Source organism: Blennius ocellaris, assembly GCF_963422515.1.
Source record: "Blennius ocellaris genome assembly, chromosome: 24".
In the NCBI taxonomy this organism is placed as follows: domain Eukaryota; kingdom Metazoa; phylum Chordata; class Actinopteri; order Blenniiformes; family Blenniidae; genus Blennius; species Blennius ocellaris.
This window is the reverse complement of record NC_137673.1, coordinates 5732786-5755225: the sequence shown is the minus strand read 5'-3', so window position 1 is coordinate 5755225 and position 22440 is coordinate 5732786. Positions and strand designations below refer to the sequence as shown.

The 22440-nt window shown below is 47.7% G+C and overlaps 1 protein-coding gene across 1 annotated transcript in view; it reads left to right on the top strand.

Annotated features, from left to right (window-relative positions):
• Nucleotides 1-22440, top strand: part of LOC308147425 (nck-associated protein 5-like) — a 48263-nt gene that overhangs the window by 22475 nt on the left and 3348 nt on the right. Inside the window, 14 exon segments of the mRNA XM_080519557.1 lie at nucleotides 3459-3587; nucleotides 5478-5546; nucleotides 6626-6664; nucleotides 6894-7013; nucleotides 10156-10260; nucleotides 10996-11184; nucleotides 11611-15035; nucleotides 15467-15557; nucleotides 16772-16841; nucleotides 17755-17894; nucleotides 17896-18073; nucleotides 18805-18917; nucleotides 19141-19273; nucleotides 19425-19558. Of these exon segments, the coding sequence (XP_080375683.1) occupies nucleotides 3459-3587; nucleotides 5478-5546; nucleotides 6626-6664; nucleotides 6894-7013; nucleotides 10156-10260; nucleotides 10996-11184; nucleotides 11611-15035; nucleotides 15467-15557; nucleotides 16772-16841; nucleotides 17755-17894; nucleotides 17896-18073; nucleotides 18805-18917; nucleotides 19141-19273; nucleotides 19425-19558 (4935 nt within the window).

Below are 22440 nucleotides of genomic sequence, written 5' to 3'. Positions count from 1 at the left end.
CGTTGTAGATTTTTGGGGGGGAACTAGTTGTGGACTAGTTTTCATTGTAGAGACTTTTTTGGCATATATGACACACATTTAGGGTATATTTCAAACTGGGTTATGAACTGATTTTGGACTCATTATGGTCTGGTTTGGAAATAGTTTTGGGATGGTTGTGATATATATCTGCACAATAGAGCAGCTCTCTCTCTCTCACTCGCTCTCTCTGTATATACATATGTATTGTATTGCTGCAGGAATGAAGGGAATCTAGCAGTCTGCGTTCACTTGTTGACACGGTGATGATTCGGTGCAGGCAGAGCTTCTGTGTTTACGGCTGCCTCCTCCTGATTCTCGGCTCACGGCGGAATAAAGTGAATCTGAGCCGACCTCCTTACGTAAGAGCAGAGATAGCTGCTGGGATTGAGCGGAGGAGCAGGAAGAAGCAGTAAAACCATATATTGTGTGAAGCGCCGGGTCACCTCCAGGGTCACGCTTCACTGTTTGGAGCGGCGCTTGCTAACATGCTGCTGCTGCTTCAGTCTGTCCATCATCAATCCCAGCATCTCTACGGGATGTTTTCATTCGTACACTCTCTAACTATTTATTAAGGCTCTGCTGTGGTGTAGTGCCTTTATAAGAGCACATAGTGGCTGCAGAGTCCATAAAGTGTAAGTATTCTCTTACATCCTGCGGGTGACACGAGAGCGCGATGCCTTCAGGGACCCGAGAGAAAAGGGCTTTATTAGTTCATGAAGAATGCAATAAAAAGGGTATTTTTATAAATGACTGTACGAGTCAATGAAAGAAAGGAAAGGATGCGGGGGGAATGAAAATGAGATTAAATGTCATCAAGCGGCAGCGGACTCAGGATTACTTTGAAACTTTAGCCTCTATCAAACAAGTTCAGTTGTTTCTATGGAAATAACTGTGTGTGTGTGTGTGTGTGTGTGTGTGTGTGTGTGTGTGTGTGTGTGTGTGTGTGTGTGTGTGTGTGTGTGTGTGTGTGTGTGTGTGTGTGTGTGTGTGTGTGTGTGTGTGTGTGTGTGTGTGTGTGTGTGTGTGTGTGTGTGTGTGTGTGTGTGGCAGAGGTTCAGTCCAGATGAGATTGATCGTAAAAAAACAGAAAACTGGTTCATGTGATCAATTATTTCAACCTGTGTTTTCAGAAACACGTTGTTATAGTAGCAGTGAGTTCACCACTTTAGCGATGTTATCCGTTACCGAAGCTCCGTTACTGAAAATCATGAATTTTGAGCATATCTTTGTTCTTCAGAATGATTATTTCTACTGTTCAATGCTTCACAGTTCAGGTGTCTTTAACCCCTTTGGTGTATTTAGACGATGTCCAGAGAACAGTGTGTGTGTGTGTGTGTGTGTGTGTGTGTGTGTGTGTGTGTGTGTGTGTGTGTGTGTGTGTGTGTGTGTGTGTGTGTGTGTGGTTGGCTTCCTGTTGTGGTCTGCAGGTGAATGGACACAGTCTCACAGAGTAAACTTCCAGGGTTATTATATTATTCCCAGTCGGTGTGTGGCTCCGCTCTCTGCTGCTGTTTTCTGTGTGTTCAGCAGACAAACTCAATAACTTGAAAGGGCAGCGCGACGGACGAGCCCCCTCCCCTCCCTCCTCTGCCTCTGTGGAGATTATTACTCAGCCCTTTACCGCCGTCTGATGAGCAAACCACAAACCTCACAGGCAAACACAGGCCAGCTCCGCAGTCCGACGATAAAACATCGCCTCCATTGTCTGATGGAATCAAACAAGATTGAAAACCTAATATGTGGGGAGAGCAGATTGGATCGGCCTGAAAACAAAGTGCTCTGAAGGACATTGTCTCCGAGTCCCGTCAGCTGCGAGCAGAAAAGCCAGGCCGCAGCCATCCATCAGTGCTAATGCTAACCTCCATTCGGTCCAGCACATTAAGCAGAGGTATCGCCAGGTGTGACAGTGTGTCAGAACTCAGCCCGGGTGGAAGATTGATCGCACGTTAAAGCCTGTGCAGCTCATGCAGGACAAACACGCTTAATCACCTTTGATTTCCAAAAGAATCTCCACGCCGTGAAGATTTAACTCAAAAACAAAAGGCTTGTTAAACGAAGGTCGCTTCATTCATCATTTAATGTTTGAACTCGTGCTGGCGTCATGAACTGGGAATGTTACCAGGTGGGAAGGTCCCATTTCCCAATTCACAACGTTCACATGACGATGATGAAAAAGCAACATGGCCGCCTTCAACACAGCCTCCTCATGGCTGCTAACAGTAGCATTAACATATATGCACAGGCTTCCTACTGTCAGTAAAAGCATTAGCCTGCAGCCATGTTAGCTGCGATTAGCATTTAGTAATCCAAATCTTAGATGGTGAGAAATCCTGAAATGTGCAAACACCAGAATTGCTAAATTCTACTGTTGATGGACATTTTAATTATGAAAACTGTGTATAATCTGGGGAGAATCAAGACTTGCTAGTAACCTGAGAGTCAGTGAAAGTTTTGGCTGAGTGAAGCTTTCAACCTGAGAATACACACACACAGATAAGATCACTGACCATCCTGACCTGGACTGTACAGTGAGAAGTATTTCCCAATTTAAAGCCATAAATAAGGACATATGTGTGATTTTGGACACTTTCACAGCTCCCAGTAGCTTTTATTGTAGAAGAATGTAAATATTGGTTTTATTATTGTTGCTTTGAAAAGCCTCTGAGGTAAAGAAAGTGTTGCGATACCCTTCAGTGACACCCGCTGGTGGTTTTCAATCCTTTAAATGACAAAGCTCTGATGGTTTTCAGTTCATCACAGGAAGTCACCGTGAGGCTATTTTCTCTTTACTGCTGAACTGAAGCGAGAGGATGAGCTGAAGTCTTCACGACATGGAACGTAATAAAGACCTCAAATGGCTCTCGAAAAAACTGAAGACATCAAAAAGATCCAACCACCAGAGTAGCCAAAGGAGCAATTGTTTGGGATTAAAACACCTAAAAATGTCTCATTTCTCGTCTGGAAATGACAATTTATTGCACGTTTGTGCTGCAGTGTGACAGTCAGCTCAGAGTGTTTGGCCTCATTAACGCCGAATTATTACCAACAGTTTATTATCACAGATGAGACAATAAAAGAAAGGGGTCTGAGGAGACCCTCAAGGTCACTGCTGCCGCTTAATGAACTACACAATGAGGGATTATAGGATGTTCGGGAGTGAAGATGATGTTCCCTCTGATCACTTCACTCTGAATTCTGCATTGTTAATATTAAAATTTGTGTGTGTTGAAAAGACAGTATTTCTGTTCAGTAAAGAAGACCGTCAAAAACTACTGAACTAAAGACCAGTTAAATCTGTTTTAATGTATTATTGTGTTCGACACATAACGACTTTGATAACAATTGTTAAAAGTCTCAGTCTCTTATTCCATGTCTTTCTGTTCTGGTGTGCTGGTTTCTCCCTCTCTGATTTCCTCGTCTCTCCTCGTCTCTCCCAGGACAAACTCTCGGAGGAAGTGCAGAAGCAGCAGGACAGCCCCTCGCTCCAGCCGCCGGACCCCGAGCTCGATGCCAGCCAAGCAGAAGATAAAGCCAGGCTGCTGGTGGAGCGCCTGAAGGCCCTGGAGGTACTTCTGTCCCTCTCTGCCCCCCTCGGCCATCCTCTGCTGTGTCTGACAGCGTGGCGGCTCGTCAGGCCCTGCAGAGCCCCCCGGTCTGTTCACGGGTTTGTTGTGCTCTGCTCTCGGGGGGGAATGGAGCCTTTTTACTGCAGCCAGCGGACACACATCCTCTCACATCTCCTCAACAATTACCCTCCTAATGAAACTAGGCTGCAGGCCAACCGACTCCCTCCTCTCTCACTCCTCTGACTCTTCTTGTTGTTGATGACAATGATGATGATGGACTTCCAACATCCTCATCATCACCTCCAGGAGACACAGAGGAAGGAAAGCCACCTAAACCTCTATGTCGTATATGTAGTATATTAAATTATAGGGTCAAGTGGGAGCCTATTTAACAAAAACAAGAGTCCCAGGATAGATCCCTGATGACCTCTACACTCTGTACCAAAGCAGGTGGGGGGGGGGGGGGGGGTACTTCAGTTTCTCCCATGTTAAAATAATATGCTGTATAATATCAGTCATGTGGCAGTATTGGAGCGTATTAATAGAAAATAAAAGTGGTTCCAGTAAAGATCCCAGAGATACTCTGCATTGTATACAAGAACAAGCTGAGCAACGTTTCCATTAGATCAACATTATAAAAAGTAACGTGGGCACGAATAGGCTTACTCTCAGGAAACAGGGGTGGCCCCGCGACAGATCCCTGAGGAACTCCACATTTTGTGCGACAATGCTCTGATACATCATATGAAATATTCTACAAATACTGTGCCCAGATGGGAGCATATATATGAAAAATAGGAGCGGTCCCAGAATGGGGCCCTGAGGAACTTCAAGTTTTCTCCAAGAGAAGGAGAGAAATTTTTCACTTTGTCACGTCTGTTACAGCAAAGAAACATCAGGTTATTTTTATCAGCCTCACCTGAAGGCGTCCCTGATAGAAAACAGACTGTAATTACAGCAAAGTGGCAGATAATTGGCCGTTATCCTCGTGGCCGGTGGAACTGCACTCCCTCCGTCTCCATCCGCATGATGAAGCACGTTAGTTAAACATTAGACTTTAAATGGCTTTATCAAGAGCTATCTGCCTCTTTGTATCCCCGCCGGGCCGTGTGGGTGATGGATGCAGCAGCAGCGAGGCGATACATCACGGCCTCGCTGCTGCTGACGCTAAACAAGCAACTGCCCGCGCTCTTATTCCTCCAGCTCCACTCATGCTAATCATTAACTTGGCAGTGCAGCCGGGGCTTCTAAATAAAAGCACCCGCTGGTTATTTAGCTTCTGACCGAGGAGAAAACTCTAAAAGATGTAAACAAGCTGCAGCAGGGTCGCTTTAATGGAGAAATTTCTGCTAAAGGTGACTACCTGGGCTTATGAATCAGTTTCAATGGAGAACAAACAATGAATAAACACATATTAGAGGTGTTTTATAAGAATAGGATGAGTTGTTGTTTTAAAGTGTGATGCTGGTGCGGGGGGGCGTCGGGGGGACTCCCTTCACCTGAAGGTGTCACGCTCTCTTTAATTACAGGGCTGATTCGTTAGATTTTCCGCCGGGACCACGAGTCCGGCTTTAATTAGCATCCGTTTCTCCTATGCGGTGTTATTATGTGGTATTGTGGCGCTAAAGGTCAGAGGGCGAGGAGAGCGAGCAGCCTGACAGCTCCGAACCCGCCGCCTGCCTCTGACAAATGGGAAACTCCCAGAGATCAATAGGGCGCCGCCTCCTCGCTGGGCGAGCCAGGAGACACTGTGATTAGGGCCGATCTGCAAGTTCTGACCTTTCCGTGTTGTTGGAGGGAGCGGTGCTCCTGATTGGCTCGGAAGTGACACCTGACCTTTATGTGAGGCCTCCTCCTGAGTGCTGAAGACGCTGCCGCTGTTGTTTGCAGGAGCAGAACTCGGCCTTGGCCTTGGAGAACGAGAGCCAGCGGGGGCAGTACGAGCGATGTCTGGACGAGGTGAGTCTGTCAACATTTCATCCAAAAAGAAAAAGCGAGAAGTTCCACTCGGCACCTGATGTGCATGAGCTTTGAAATAAACGGTCTCCCTCTCCTGCTCTTTGGGCTTCAGCATGAGCAGCCACCATTTCTGCTGTGTACCTCTATCCACACTCATTTTTACCTTTAGCATTTGCAATAGCACTGCTTTTTGAGCAGGAGCTTATTCCCAAACTAACTAATCCTCACAGCAGCATTAGCAGCCTGTTAGCAACCTTGTGGGGTATTGATGTACGAGTCGGTAACTGTAATTAAGTACTCATTTTCAGCTGTATTCAGTGACCACGGGTCGATTCAGAAGGAATACTTTTGCAGTAACTGATTACTCTTGTGGTATCGTTAAGAGTTGTGAGTGAGACCGCAGTGCCGGTACAAACCCAGCTCCGATTACTTCCCATTGATCGCTCATTAATCCGTCCTGAAGGGACGGCGGCTCCTCTGATTGCTCCGCTCGCACCGCGGCGATGAGCCCTGCGGGGATCGAACAACAAACCCACACTCACCGCCCCCGGCGGAGAACTTGAGCCGGGCCGCGGACGCAAGTGATGACATGAGTAAATGTGGACGGGCAGCTGGAGTGACCGGCGGTGCTGCACGCCGCCTCCATCATCAAAGCTGCATTACGAGCCCGCAGAGGCGCGCTGAGGCCACTTACAGAGGGCAGAAATCCACCCAGGCGGGCGGCTCTCCCCACCCTCAGGCATCGTTCTCCTCTCTGCCGAGCCCCTGACTTCCAGGACAAATTAGGAAACTTGTTCCCGCAGCAGCAACTGCCTCCTCCATCCCTCCGTCTCCTCACTGTCGTGACTCCCTCAACATCCCGCAGTGCCTCCGTTCAGTTATTTAAACCACTGCGGCAGCTCACTTTACAGTATTCGAGAATGAAACTCAACTTTTTTTAATTTAATCCGTCTTTATTCCTCTGATGATACTCATCATGAACAAGCTGCTGAAAGTTGTGAAATGAAATGTTGAATACGGTCACACAGCTGTGTTACTGCAGACGGACTCCTCACCACGTCTCCATCTCGTCCTTTCAGGTGGCCAATCAGGTGGTGCAGGCGCTGCTAACGCAGAAGGTTTGTTCTTCATCATTGCCATGGAAACGCTTCATTCAGCCTTAACAACCACAGGCTGATGAGCCGTGTGTGTGTGTGTGTGTGTGTGTGTGTGTGTGTGTGTGTGTGTGTGTGTGTGTGTGTGTGTGTGTGTGTGTGTGTGTGTGTGTGTGTGTGTGTGTGTGTGTGTGTGTGTGTGTGTGTGTGTGTGTGTGTGTGTGTGTGTGTGTGTGTGTGTGTGTGTCACCAGGATCTGCGGGAGGAGTGTCTGAAGCTGCGGACTCGTGTGTTCGACCTGGAGCAGCAGAACAGAGCGCTGAGCATCTTGTTCCAGCAGAAGATCAAACCGGCCTCGGACCTCCTGCTGCAGGTGACTGAGACACACCCAACGTGCCAGAGCTCCCTCTGGAGACGCTCGCTTCATTTTGTGGCAAAACGTTGCGCTTTCCTGGAATAAAAATCACACATTTATTTAAAAAAGAGCTGCTTTCCAAGCTGCTTTCTCTCCATTGGGCCTGAATAAGATGGAACGGTAGAAGTGCATCTATTTTTTCTTAACTTAAAGACAAAAGTCAATTTGATTTAAACGGGTTTCATACTAGTTTTTCACTGCGTAAAATTGTGGACTGTTTTCTGTGGCGTTTTAGCTGGAAACACCTCATAATGTGCTTTAATGGTGCCACCTGGAGGCCAGACTTTGTAGCATTTAAGGCCTGTTTATATATATATATATATATATATATATATATATATATATATATATATATATATATATATATATATATAATTTGGATGAATCGTGGTTTGTCTCTGCAGGATTTCTGAAATTAGCTTCAGTTAGCGGAGGCTTGACTTTTTTTCGTCCCACAAAACAGTTTTTTTTTGTTTAATGCCTGAATCATAATGGAGACGTGAACCAGTTTGAGCTCTCTCCTGGGGTGGATCCTCGGGCGCAGCCAGACTTAATCACCCGTCTTGAGTGTCTGCACATCGTTGCTTATCAGTAATTAAAGGTTGGGCGGGCTCCCGGTGGGCTTCTCCACTTCCTGCGATAACGCAGTAACTGCCCCTTCTGCAGAGATTCACATTCATTCATCTCTTCTTAAGCTGGTGGGACAGGCAAGTTGTAATAAAAGCATCCATTAGTGGTGCAAATCCCAGCAGTGGATCTCTCCAACCAGTTTTGGTCCGCAGGCCATGTGTTGGGCACCATGTGAGGGTGGAAGGTGAGGTTTTGTGGCTCCTGTCACAGTTTCCTTCAGCTCGTCTGACCCGCTGACTCCATCGACTGAATGCGTGATGAGGCTGCTGAGGAGGTGAAATCCTGCACCCGAGATAAGATCAGAGCCTCCCGGAGCGCTCCCACCCTGCACAAACCCCCTAAAGTCACATTTTAGATCAAAAACCGAGTGCCTCCTGATTTATTAGCACTGCTTCTCTCTCTGACAGCTGCTCTTTGAATAAATCTCAAGTAGCAAAAGTAAAAAGAAAATCTCTTGTTTGAGTTTTTCGCAGTCTGAAGGAGTAAAGAAACAAAGAAACAAAGGAAATACTACATAAATTGACAAAAAGATTAAATCATGAATAAAGACAGAAGATTTATTGAATCTATGTAGTCCTAAAAACCAAATTTCCATCTTAAAAATAAATAAGAGGAGAATCATAAAATAAAATAGAAAAGAAGAGAAAAATAATTCATGAATTGTTTAAGAATTGAATGATTGTTAAGTGAATGAATAGACAAATGCATAGGTAGACACATAATGATATACAAAATTTGAATTAAGATTGAATAAATAAATAAAAATGTATAATTATGGATTGAACTAAGATCATTTAAGCTGATTGAATACAATAACAATGCATTACTGAGGATTAAATCGGTATGTTGATCATTATTGATTCAATGCATTTTAAAATATTCATCATTTAATATTTGAGTAAATGAAGTTGATCATAACAAATTGTCATTTAAAATGATTGATGTTTTATGAATAAGATAAATAGCAATTGTTTATAGAATTAACCTCCACATTTAATTTAATTGAATATAAATAAATATTGACTATGAAACTATGGGCTATTTTTTATTTCCTCCAGAAGTCAATAGAATTGTCATATTTTCAGAACTTAAATGATATGATGATTTATTTTACACTTTCAACTCTAAAATTCAAGCTCAGTTTGAATCAGTGAAAGAATTAAAAAGAGAATTAAAACCGTGCTTGTGTCGGAAATCTTCAAAATACTTGAACACAGCAGGTGTGCGCTTGTCAATGCCTGCACGTGTGTGTGTGTGTGTGTGTGTGTGTGTGTGTGTGTGTGTGTGTGTGTGTGTGTGTGTGTGTGTGTGTGCGCGTGCGCGTGCGTGCGTGCGTGCATGCAGATAAACGTCAGTCGAGAATGTTTTATGGACACAAATAACTGCAGAGTGTTTTGTTTATGGAGGAAAATCAGAGTGCTGGAATTTCCCAGCCTCACTGAAGGTGACTTTGACTTTACGAACAGCCACTTTACTCTTTGTCTGTGCGTGTGTGTGTGTGTGTGTGCGTGTGCGTGCGCGTGCGACGAGGCGGTGGGATTAGCGACAGAGGAGCTGAGCGGAGGATGAATGTTGAGATGAAGAAATGTGAAGCATTCCCACTCTCCCTCATGCAATTATTTCCTCCTTCCTGATGACATTAATGAGTTTGAAGGAGGAGGATGAAATCTGATCACTTTCAGGGGAAACAAGTCCAATTTTCAGAAAGACACCATGGAAAAAGTCATTCAGGGTCTCCTGGCTTCATGGCGTTACCATGGAAACCAGCTCAGTCTCCACTGCAACCACTTTCCCGTTTTACTTTATTTTCATTTTTTTTCCCTGAAATACTTTATAACCTTCTTTTCAGGCCATTTCATTGTTTATTTCAATTTAATTTAATTGAAAATGCTTTAAAAATACACACAAAAAAAGTAAGTCTTTCTTGCAAACACACTATACAAACAATATTAATTGTCCATAATTCTGTAGAATTGTGTTTTATCTATTTTTTAATTCACTAATTTCACTTCAGATTATGTGTAAAACTTATTTAGAAATTATCCCGATGATATTTTATTAGATTTATTTATTACCACTAAATCATGTTTTATTTAATTTATTGATTCTGATTGAAATTATTCTGTTCTTGTATTCAAGGTATTTTGATGTGTGATCCCTCTGAATAGCTTCTTTATTTTCACTATCTTATGATTTTCTTTCATTCTAATTTTCAATTTATCATGATGTTGTTTCATTCATGTTTTATTTTTGATATGTTTATTATTTTTGTACATATTTATTCAAGATATTTTTCTTATCTTTTATGAGCTGGCCCAGTGATTTTCTTCACTTTGAATGTATTCTGGTTCATTTCATTGAGTGCTGTGTTTCATGCTGCGGCCGTACCTTGTTTTAGAGTGTCCTTCCAGGTGTTTTGAAGCTCATTTCCCAGGTTTTGGTAAAGTTTCTGCCTCCCTCTGCCCATCAGAAGCTGCACTCGAGGATTATGGATCTCTCTGCAGCCGACCTGCTGCTGGAGCCCGAGAGGAGCAAAGCGTTCCTCCTTTCCAGGAACAGCGATTCGCCCTCCACCGTAAGAAGCATTTCTCTAAAACAACTTTACCCCTTCCTGCCCCCCCCCCAGGAAATCATTGCTTCCAGATATGAAAATATCCCCAGCTGTGACCCCTCCTGTATCAGTCTGCCCTGAGAGGAATAAATCCCTGTCATATTACCAGAAAAGCATCGATTGAAACGGCTCCTCAGTAAAAACGACTCCACAGGACCCAATGCGACATTACTCATCTTATGTATTATGCATTAGCAGATGAGTTAGCTCCATTCTTTTACCTTTTTTTACCCTTGATAAACTGGGCTGCAGGACGGAGAGCGTGTTAGAAAGCACACGCGTCCTCCAGTAAGGACTGAAATCAGAATCTTTTCTCTGCTAATTGTACCAACATCTGGCGGCTGCACATGAAAAACCTCACTCGTGCTTTTTAAGTTTGCAAAGTTTTCACTCCACGATGTTTGATTGGTCTGTCAAAAGGTTGTTGAACACGTTTCATCACGGAATTACCAGCGAGGTAGCAATTAGCCATGCTACGCTAACCAGCAGCTTCAGAGAAAAACTGATGAACATTGAAGAAAAAAAAGATTTATTTATGGATTCAGTCCACTTATTAATACGGGAATGCTCCAGATCGGTTCTGCTAATGCTAACTGGAGAGTTTTATTCCTCCGTCGTTAACTTTGGAGGGTCACAGGGGTCAGTGGGTCCTCTGATAAGTCGTTCAGCACAGCTTCATGGATGTTTCCCACCCAGCAGGAGGTGCAGCTGAATGGAAAGCTGGGCTTCCCGGTGGTGAAGTGTCTGAGCCAGCTGAGCCTGACGGTGCCGCCGCCCTCGTACCCGCGCAGCAGCTGCAGCAGCAGCGAGCTGTCGCTGTCCAGCGCCTGCAGCGACTTCTCCAGCGGATCGTATACCTGGAACGACGGGCGCTCCTGTGGGAAAATGGTAATACACACACACGCACACACACACAAACACACACACACACACACACGGCTGCTGCAGTTTATAAAGCCTGACTCCACAAAACAGACTAATAGAGGCTCATTAAGTGTCCTGTCAGAGGTTCTTGGAGAAGTCTTCAGGTTTTATCGTCTTTCTGTTGGGACTCTTAATTGTTCCCTCATCCTGCTCTTAGTTTGCTGATCATATCTTTAAAGGGAAGCGAAAGGCTCCATTTAGCATCTGAGTTCATGTTTAATGCTGACACAACTACAGCTGATAGAAACTCGTCACTGGAGCTTATTATTAACTTATTTGTAATTACTGTAGTTTCAGGTGAAAACTGTTGAAGAGTTAGCTTTACAACCGAAGCTCGTTTCTCTCGGTTGTCATTAGCTGACTGATGCGATGACCTTTTGTTGTCTGCAGTCCTCTCTGACTTGGGAGAAGCGGCTTAGTTTGGGCTCGTCGGTCCCGAGCAACATCTGCGCCACGACGGACGAGCCGCCGCCCACCAGGCGCAAAGAGAGCCACATCCTGGAGGGGCTGAGGAAGCTCCAGAGGAGGAAGCACAGGAGCTCCTCGTCCTCTTCCTCCAAGGTTTCCAAGTCAGGCTACAAAGACTGCATGAACTCCAACGAGGGTATCTACTCTCTGGGCATCAAGAGCAGCGGCAAGGGGGTCTCCAAGCCCCCCCAAGTCATCAGGATGCGGGGGAAGCGCTTCTCCTACGACTCCGACGACGCAGACGATGAACTGGCGCAGTCCAGCATCAGAGACAACATCCCCACCAAGGACGGCTGGTTCCAATGTCAGCGTCTGTCGCACAGCATCTCCGACAGCTTGTGCAGTTGGGGGGGGCCGCAGGACAGCAGCGGGGACGGCCCCCCACCTCCTGCCGCTGCAAAGCAGCCCCCAGGCTATGACTCACGGGAGCGTCCCGAGAAGCTCCTGAGCTTCATCAACAGCTTCCTCCCTGAAGGAGGGCGGCCGTCGGCGTTCAGTAGACCTTCGAAGCTGCTCCGCAACCAGTGTGACCCCCCGGATCCCGGTCGTATATCTGACGACACGGGGGTGCTCAAGTCTGAGCCCAGCGACAGACCGCCGCCGGAGGAAGTAGAGAGGGACACCAGGAGGCTTTCCAGAGACGTGGCCAAGCTGCTGTCACAGCAGTACCTGCGACGGGAGCAGGGCCGCACACAGTCTGCAGAGGGCAGGCCCCGTCCCTTCAGCCTCATCAAGGAGCCCAGTCCCTCCCAGTGCTCCCAGTCCGAGGAGAGCATCCTCGCCATATTCGATGCAGAAGGAGAGCCCATCCACCTGGCTGCAAACAACAGTCAGAGTGCAAAAGGAGCCACAAGTTATACAGAACTTGCTCCGCAGGAGAAGCCGACAAGACAGAAACTGGCCAGCGTGAGAACCTACAGTGTGGTGGAGTCTCCAGAGAAGCCCTCTGAGTATCAGCTCCGCACCAGGAAGTCCAGCGGCAGCAGGGAGGGAAGTGCAGAGAGGCTGTCCATGCCGCTGACGCCTCAGAGGAGACTCATCAAACCGCCAAGCAGCCGGGCTAATAAAGGCCTGTCCATCCCCCCCGTCAACGATGCTTTCAAGTCCGGTGGGTCCAAAATACCAGGCCGCAACAAGCCCACACCCTCAGGACCTCCCATCAAGTCCTCCAAGGCCTCCTCCACTGAACCCAGTCCCAGTGGGAACTCGGCTCCTTGCGGCCTGGAGAAGTCTCCTTCCTCTGCAGGCAGGATGTCCAGATTCCTCAAGACTCAGGGATCCTGCTCTCAGAGTCCGAAGGCGGGGCACAGCAAACCCCCCGGCCGGGCGGAGTGGGGCAAGACCTCCTCCTCCTGTTCCCCACTTCTCTCACGCAGGCACCTGGAGTACGGCGAGGGTGAACAGCCCACCCGAGACAAACACTGTGAAACCGGCAAAAACAAACTCAGGTCCCCGTCGCCCCCGCTTCCCCCCGGCCGCACCACCTCCCTCCTGATCAGACCAAACTACGAGGGCTCGCCACAGACCCATCATAAAGCAGCGGCGGCTCAGCCGGCCACCCCAGCCACTGTGAGGGGTCCCCCCCCGAGCTACCACACCTCACTGCTACCAAATATGCAAAGCACGCTCCCCATCAGGGACAAGGAGTGTGCAGACCTGGACGCAGGCTACGGGACCGCACCACACAAACCGCTGGACAAACCCGGTCAACCCCCTCAGAAGCCCCCCGCAACCACTCACACACCCACAAAAGGCTCCAAGCGAACCACCACGAAAGACTACCTCCCTTCAGCTAACTCAGGGGGGGCTCCAGAGCCCCAAAACGCACCTAAAAACTCAAAGAATGTCCCCCCTCCTTACAGCGCCCTCCGAGGGCCCTCACTTCAGACCTCGTTTGTAAACAAAAGAGGGTCAGCTCATGAAAATACCCACCAGTCAGTGCAGAAGACTTCTGTTAGTTTACCCATGTCTCTTCAGGATACCTCTCAGACTGTGATCAGCCCCCCCAGCTCGGTGCTAACGTCCCCCAACCCAGCAGAAAAAGCCTCGAAGACTCGCATCCCAATGGGCTTTAAAGCCTTTTTAAAATCTCCGCCCGGTCATAAAAACAGCCCCTCGATTCCGGGCAAGCAGGAGAAAGATCATATCAACTCCGTCTCCAAGGAGACCGTGACTTCCAGCACCTCTCCGCAGGTTGACAGCTCCCCACCGTGCGGTATCGATCCCCCCGCCTGCACGTCTGCTGCCGAGGGGAAAGGTGACGTCCAGTGTCAGGCAGCGGTGGAGGGGGGGCTGCTGCCGGTGGAGGGGGCGCCGTGTGACAGGGGGAAACGGAGCAGTCAGCTGTTTGGTAGATCCATATCTGTCACCACCAAACCCCACCTGAAGCCCGCCCTGGGGATGACCGGGGCCAAAGCCCGCAGCCAGAGCTTCAGCACCACCTACACGGAGAAGCCCGGCGGGGGCTCTATGGAGGGTCCAGGGAAGACCAGGACCCACATCATCACCAACTCAGGGGAGAGGGGCAGCTCGCTGTCCAGGCAGAGCTCCTCCGAGGTGCCGGGCGGTGCAGCCGAAAGCCCCCTGCACTCCCCCCGCACCAGGCTGAGCCACTATGGAGGCATGACTTGGTTCAACCCGCAGAGTGCCCCCCTGGAGAGGACCAAAGCGGCCCCCAGAGGTGAAGGGTCCCCCTCACGGAGGGAGGTCTGCAGCTTACCCGCCGCCGACAGGACGGCTTCCAACATCGGCCGTAAAGGTGGCGCTCAGCTGCAGGTTCAGCCTCCGTCCTCCTGCGTCCACCCCGTGGAAGACCTGGAGCTGGAGGGCTCAGCCGGACCCCCGGAGGACTTCAGCAGGGAGGTGCAGACCCCGGCCGGCTCGCCCAGCAAACCCACCGACGCCGAGGAGAAGAAAAGCCCCTCCTCCTGCACCATCGAGGAGAAAGTCATGATGGGAATCGAGCAGAACGTGCAGAAGTGTCAGGAGCAGGAGAAGGTCAGCGAGGTCAAACAGAAGAGCGGACCCTCCCTTGCCAACTGGTTCGGACTCCGCAGGAGCAAACTGCCAGCTCTGAGCGGCAAGAAGAGCGAGACCCCCAAAGGAAGGGAGGAGAAGAAGGAGCAGAAGGCAGGCTCGGTGCTCGGAGGCAAGCAGAAGAAGGACAAGAAGAAGAACGAGAACCAGCAGAAAGACGAGCCGGAGCTGGAGAACCTGACGCAGGTGAACAACAAGCTGAGCTCCATCATGGACCACTGCAACAACCAGATGGGGCAGATCAGCGCGCAGATCCACTGCACCACCGCGCTCATCGGCACGGAGCACTTCATGAAGGAGCTGCTGGGCAGGTGAGACCAACCACACTTTGCTTTAACCCTTCAAGAGCCACTCAAATCTGGAAAATTACCACAGTTTAAAAAAAAAAGAGAAAAAAATCAAGTGGAAATCTTCTAATCTGGTCGTGTTGAAAAATACGAGTATCACAAATTGTTATAACTTCGCCTGGAAGCAGTCAGGCTTGAGGAATTTGGAAGAATTTTACACATTTTAAAGAACGACATATTATTTAGAACCAGCAAAAGTTCTCAATGAAATTTTAAGAATCTGAAATCTTTCCCCAAAAATACTCAAAGATCTAAAAGGTGTGAAAATGACTTTCAGATATTGTAAAATGATCAGATGTGGTAAAAAACAAATAAGTCTGGAATCTGTTGGATGTTGTGTCTGGGAATCATCTGGATTCTAGAACGAGTGAAAACACCGACTTGTGTCCCGGCAGGACGGCGGTGAAGACGCAGCCGTCTCAGATCTGCTCCAACCTGAGAGACGGCGGCCTGAAGGCGGACGTGGAGACGTGTGCCGACACCAATGTAAGTGAGCGGTTCGATTCCCCCTCCTGCTCTCTGTGACCTTGTGGGAGTTTTCCCCTTGGACTGTCAGTCCGATGATGAGGTGATGGGTGTAATGAAAGAAAGTGCAAGGAGGGGCGGACGGCGTGGCGACGTGGAGCAGGAAACTTAATCCACTGCACGCTGGACGGCTCGCAGGACAGGAGGCTGTTATCAGCCACTCACTCCACAAAAGAGCCATTTAATACGTCCGCGCAGCGCGCTATCTGCTCCCCACAGAAACACACAATAGAGCCGCTCCCCGAGACCCGGCAGCTCCTCTTACACACACACACACACACAGACACACGCACGCACACACTCTTTTAAAGCCATACAATTAAAGCAAAAGTACGACAATCACCCCAAACTTTGGACATAATTCACCACATAATTATCCGTGTGTGTGTGTGTGTGTGTGTGTGTGTGTGTGTGTGTGTGTGTGTGTGTGTGTGTGTGTGTGTGTGTGTGTGTGTGTGTGTGTGTGTGTGTGTGTGTGTGTGTGTGTGTGTGTGTGTGTGTGTGTGTGTTCACTTGCGTTGGGCAGGATGGTTAAAGTAAAACCAATGCAGAAATGAGAAATGTTACAGGAAAGTGAAAGAAAATGAATAACAAATAAACTAAATGTGAAAAAGTCAAACAAGGCGACAATGAATTTAAAGAAAATAATAACAAAATTACACAAAAAGGTGAATCAAGTTAATTAATGAGGTCAAATAATAATAAAAAATGTTTAAATACCTATCAAGCATTTCTTAAAGTTTCATTGTTTTAATGATGATCTAAGATATCAAAGCAATTGAATATTTTAATTGGAAAATACAAAATACATTAAAACTGTGTTTCATGTGTGGTTAATCTAAAATAGTTGAGCATCACTGTGTGAATTAAACTTTTTTATTGTTTAAATCTTTTGCGATGCCTTTGATTTCATCACATGATCACTTCATGTAGTGAAACATTTAAATATCTTATTCAATTCAAACAAGATGCACATAGTTGTTTTTTTTTACTTTTTATCAAATTTTATTCTCTTAATATTTTTTTATCATACATTTTACCTTATCAACAATGTTTTTTGTTGTAATATTTGTGCATTAAAGTCATTTTAAACGTCAGTTTTCTGTTGTCTTTGTCTGGCTTGTTCCATTTATCATGATGATAAATATAATTTGAGGTGTTTTTGTGTGTTTCAGAGCCTCCTGATGAGTCAGAAACTGGCCCGGGCTGAAAACGAGGACTCGGCCTGTCAGGATCACGTCATCGGTGAGTTCTTCTCCTTGTTTTTAACGGCTTCTCCTCGAGCGGTGCATTCACTGACAGTCTGGAATAACACAAACATTAATTATGAATGAAAATGTATTCTGTTACATTTTTATTTTTAAATTCTACTTTATTTAATTTTGCAGTTAACTCAATACAATTTTCAGTGTTTCACATTTAAATGCCAAAAACATGTCGGGCCTCTTGGAAAACGTGTCTTTAGCGAGGAGGCTGGTTGTTTGCCGCCGATCCGTCCAGGTAGGGAACAAGTCAACGGGCTCAGATGTTCTTCTGAGAGTTTTTCTAAGAATATCCTCCAAACGAAGAGAAAAGTTCCATCAGAATCCCACAGAGGCGAAGCTGCACACTTCAGAGACTCAGGATCCACCAGAGAGTCTTTACAGTGTTTGGAGAGCGGCTGGCTGCAGGGCTGCGTCGTCTCTGAGGCCGGCGGCAGGAAAACAAGCTCCAACATTTAATGGGATCAAGTCCCAGGATGGGCCGTGCTTTCAGGGACTTTCCTTAAATCCCAGCTCAGCCCGAGGTTTCAAATAACAGTTGTTCATTAGCGTTCACGTAGACCTGAGCTGTGCAGCCCAGCGCAGGCAAGTACAAACACTAACGGGAAGATTCATGACATCTTCTCTCCTGCTTCATCCACATTGCTAATATAGATAGAAATGAAGACCCTCCTGGTAGAACTGGTAGAAGATGTGCCTCTGTGGTTTTGTGAAGCCGTCTTGAATTTGAGCGTCCAGTTAAAGTTCTGCTCTCTCTCTCTCTCGTCCTCCTGGCCGAACCTGCCTCAGACTCCCTGTTCGCTCACCCTTTCCGCTGCATGTAAAACGTCCGAAGCCCCCCCCCCCCCTCTCCCCCCAGTCCTCACCTCCCCTCCTTCCTCTCCCTCTCTCCGTAGGCTCCGGCTGTCAGATGAGGACCCTGGACAGCGGCATCGGCACCTTCCCCCTCCACGACTCGGTCAGCCGGGCCGGCGGTCGCCACCTCCCCAGATCTGAGTCCAGCCCAGAGGGGGTGACCGCCGGCCCCTCTGAGCTCCAGCGGCCCCCCCCCCTCCTCTCCCCCCGGCCCCCCACTGCCCCATGTGAAAGTGCCTTCCCCTTCAAAAAGCCCCCCGCATGTCCCCACCGGCATGGGTCACTCCCTGTCTGACCCCACCGTGACCTGCAACGGCGCCCAGGACGCCCAGAGCCGCCTGCCCAAGCTCTCCTCCTCCGGTGGGTCAGCACAATCCAGCAACGTCCAGATTATAGAGCATCAAGGAACACAGCGGCGAATTAGCAAGTGAATAAGATGTCGGTCAGTGAAACAGTGAGCGAAGCGAAGAATCTAAAAGCCTCAGACAGACGAGTTGTTTACCTTTGTGTTGGTTAGTGAAATATGGGCTGTCTCTTTACTTTATGTTAACACGTCAGTGCCTCCAGACGAGCCGGCAAGAGTAAGCGGTTCAGTTTATTCAGCTGTGATTAAAAGAGGAAGCTAATTTGGGAGCTAATGCATCAACAATGACATCTGATACTCCGCTGAGACGCAGGCTCGCCCGCCTTGAGCAAAACGAACAAATGCAATTAGATAAGCATGTCAAAACAGCCATAGATCACAGAGCAGCCTCTGCCTGCGACGCACCGCGAGAGCCGAGCGACCGGGATCCAATCAGATGGATGATTAAAGACGCCGACGTTCACGGTGTAGCACTGAGTAGCAGGAGAGTGAGTCTTTCCTGAGAAACGTGTCGATTAGAAACATCTGAAGAAAACGTATGAAGCTGATTCGTGGGTACCTCTGTATCTCAGTTTGCATGTGATGGAGGAAGATGCTCTATAATCTGGAGGAAGTTACATGAGAAGACTTTATACCTGCATTACATTTATTACGAAGAAATATTGTGAGCATGTGAACAAGCCGGAGGCGTGTCTGTCCTCACGTCTGCGTCCGTCTTTCCCGTTAGACGTGATCAGGACAAAGAGGTTGAGCGCCGGAGCGCCGCGCAGCAGCTTCACTGACGACAAAGACGCAGAAACACACAGCAGGAAGGCGAGCAGCAATCAGGAGAGGTCGGGAGTAAGTCTGACAACAGATTTAGATCATGCATGTAAGACTGAGGTAATTCCATCTCCCTGCATTAGGTGGCAGCATTGAGCTTGGCTGACCAATAATATTGTGTTTCATATGAAAAAGAGCAGTTGAAAGAGCATGTTCCCACTGTAATTCCTCAGTGAATAAGTAAAGAGAGCAGTAAAGGTTGCATGTTAAAGCCCCTCCCTGCCTGTGTGCCCCTGAGCAGGAGCGAGCCCTGCGAGTGTGCACGTACCCGGGCAGCAGCGGCAGCGACACCGAGACGGAACCCGAGGGGACGGGAAGTGTCGCGTGCTCACCACAGCGGACGCTGCTCCACCGCGCCACAACCGGCGACTCGGGTGCGCACGCTCTCTGACTGTTCGCTCGTCTGATCCGACGGGTCGGGCGAGCTGCTCCGCTGGCCGGGGCGCCCTCACATGGCCCCCCGTGGTACAGCGGGCCCAGAGAATCAGTTCTGTCTCCGAGTGAACGGGCTTTGTGTCTCCACAGGGGAGCAGGATGAGACCCTGAAGAGGAGCCTGTCCATCATGGACCTGTACCACCAGGACGTGCTCTCACAGCTGGAGAAGGACAGCAGGAGGATCTCTCAGTACCAGCTGCTCCTCCAAGAGCCTCCGCTCAGCGTGAGTACTCGTTAGAAGGCTTTCACACCGGGCCGGCCGGTTCACTTCCAGAGGAGCAGCCTGCTTTCCATTGGAGCTCATTAGGCGCGTGACGGAGGTGCTGCCCCCTGCGGGGCCTCCCGGGGAGCGAATCACGAGCTCCCAGGTGGAGGCGGCATCAGTCTGCTCGCCTGGCAGCCGGCCACCAGCAGGGGAGGAATTGAATCGTTAGCGTGAGGACGGTGGAGCTGCAGATGTCCCGGGGCGTCAACACTCGGAGACTCTGACGATGCACATTCGCACTCGCAGCGGCTGATTGCTTTCGATCGCCCTCAGCAAGCGGCGCGATTTACCTACAAGTATTTAACGCCGCTGAATGACAAATGAGGATCAGAGAGCGTGAAATGGCCTCCGGCCTGCCCGGCTTTCCACTGCTCCACCGTGACACATTAATCCATATCCAGAAGAAGAAGAAAAAAAAAAAAAGTCCTTACAAAGTGGATTTTCTGAGCTGATTCCTGACCGCTGATTTACAAGTTAATGGAATGTAGTGCTTGATTACAGGTACATCTTTGAAATAGTTACCAAAAAAGTAACTAATTACAAAAGTTCCTGTGTCCCAGACGGATGTGGGCTGAAGTTAGTGGGGATGATTACAGATGAGACTATGAGGAAGCAGTTGGTCTTTGTGGAGCTTCATTACAGTGACGTGGCCGTCCTCACACAGCGTCCTCGCTCGCTCCAAGGTCGCTCTGCTGCACCAGGCGACATCTGAGGACTCTGAGCGCAACACAGCGGCATGCTGGGTAATCTGACAGACTGGGGGAGGAGTCTGAAGAAAGTCCACACAATATTACCTCTTATCAGTACCAGTGATTAATGAACTATATGTCTGATATTAGGACAAGTCATCCAAAATATGCAGGAGTCAAGAGGTTGCAATTATTATTTTATTAAAAAAAAAGTGAAAATATTATTAACAACGATAATAAAAAGTCATAAACATTTAACACAGGCCAACTGTAATCATAACAATATTAAAAATAAAGTGTTCTAAAAATGTTAAACTATTAATTTATATTGTAACTAGAAAAAGAAAGTATGAAAAAAATACACAAATTTAGCAGAAATAATTTAGAAATCAATAAAATTATCATATTATAAAAGCACAAAATAATAAAATATTTGCCAAAAACACTGAAAATATTAGCTTTTTTTACAATATTAAAGTTTTTAGTTTTTTTTTTCATTTTGCTTTTTTTGTTGTTCAGCTACATTTTAGCACTTTAACTGTGTTTTTCTTACTTTTGAAACAGTAACACTGCATTTATTGGTTTGTCAGCCGGCAGCTTTTTTTTTTTTTTTTTTTATCACCATTTCTGGGGAATTTCATTTTTTGTGGGGGGGGTTTCAATTAACAAAACCTCATTTCATCCCGGAGCCACTCATTTATATTTGAGGCGTAAATCTGCTTCCTGCAGATGTTTGAGGACTTGAGGAGTGAGACGCGGCGGATAATTGAACGGTACAGAGAGAAAACGTGGTGTTTTCTGCTGTTAATTCAGTTGTAAATCTTGTGCGCCGAGTCCGAGCTGATAGAGGTTTTGACAGGAAGCGTATTGAGGCGCTCTGAAGGAGCCGCGATGATGGATGGATGCTGTTGAACCCATTTACCCTGCATTATGCTGCTGAGAAGGACAATCTATCAGAGTGTCATCACCTCCTCACCTCTGCCGTGCACGTGCCCACCTGTGCGCCCGTCCCCCTCCCTCCCCCCCTGTGGTGGGAGTTTGGGCAAGTTTGGTGGCGGCTCGCGGTCCCGTGTCGCCACGCCGTGATTTAAGCGCCTTTAATAACCTTTCACAAACACTCAGGAGAGTGATGTGAAGCTCAGCGGCTCCCATCAGGGCCCTCACAGCCCGCGCTGGCCCCCCATTCATCATCCTGACAGCACCTGACAGCCCTGCTAACGGCGACACCCCCCCCCCCCCCCCCCCACCCCTCACCCGCATCCTCCACTTCCTCCGTCCTCCATCTTTCATCCCTCCATCCCTCCGTCCTTCTTTGTCTCCTTCTCAGTTCATTTCTGCCCCGAACAGGTTTTATGAGGCTGATAGAGCTGTGTGTGTGTGTGTGTGTGTGTGTGTGTGTGTGTGTGTGTGTGTGTGTGTGTGTGTGTGTGTGTGTGTGTGTGACAAATCTGTACATACAGATATTCATACACTCACTTTTTTGCAAACAAATTATGTCACACAAGTATAAATGTATGGCAACACACACACACACACACACACAGTCATGAATATGAAATGGTTTCGGTTTTTCAGGTCAGACATGATTACCTGTTGAGGGAAGAATTGCATTGACATGCAATGAGGAAAAAAAAACTGTACCAGAGTACAAAGCAAAGACACATGACATCTCTCACACACACACACACACACACACACACACACACACACACACACACACACACACACACACACACACGCACACACACACCCCGCTGCTGCTGTCGGAGGACGAGACCCCTGGATAGAAAGCCAGGCTGCTGCGATGCCGTCACATTATCCCGCCTGCACACAGCAGACAGTAAACATGTTTGTTCCCTCATATATTCGGTGTAAATCATCCCAGCGGCTGCAGGCCTGATCTTATTCCAGGTTTCATCGAGAAAAACAAAAGTGCAGCACAAGATTCAACCAGTTTTATCAAACTTTTTCACGCTGCGGCTCGAAACATAAGCCAAGTTTTCTCTTTATATGTAAGAAAAATAACTCACAAAATATGGAGTCAAAACATGTGAAATATCCACGTTCCCGAGATGTATCGCTCTGTTAAATAGTGAGAAATTAAATCTCGTATAAACAGAAGCTTCTGTCACTGAGCCACAAGCTGAAGAG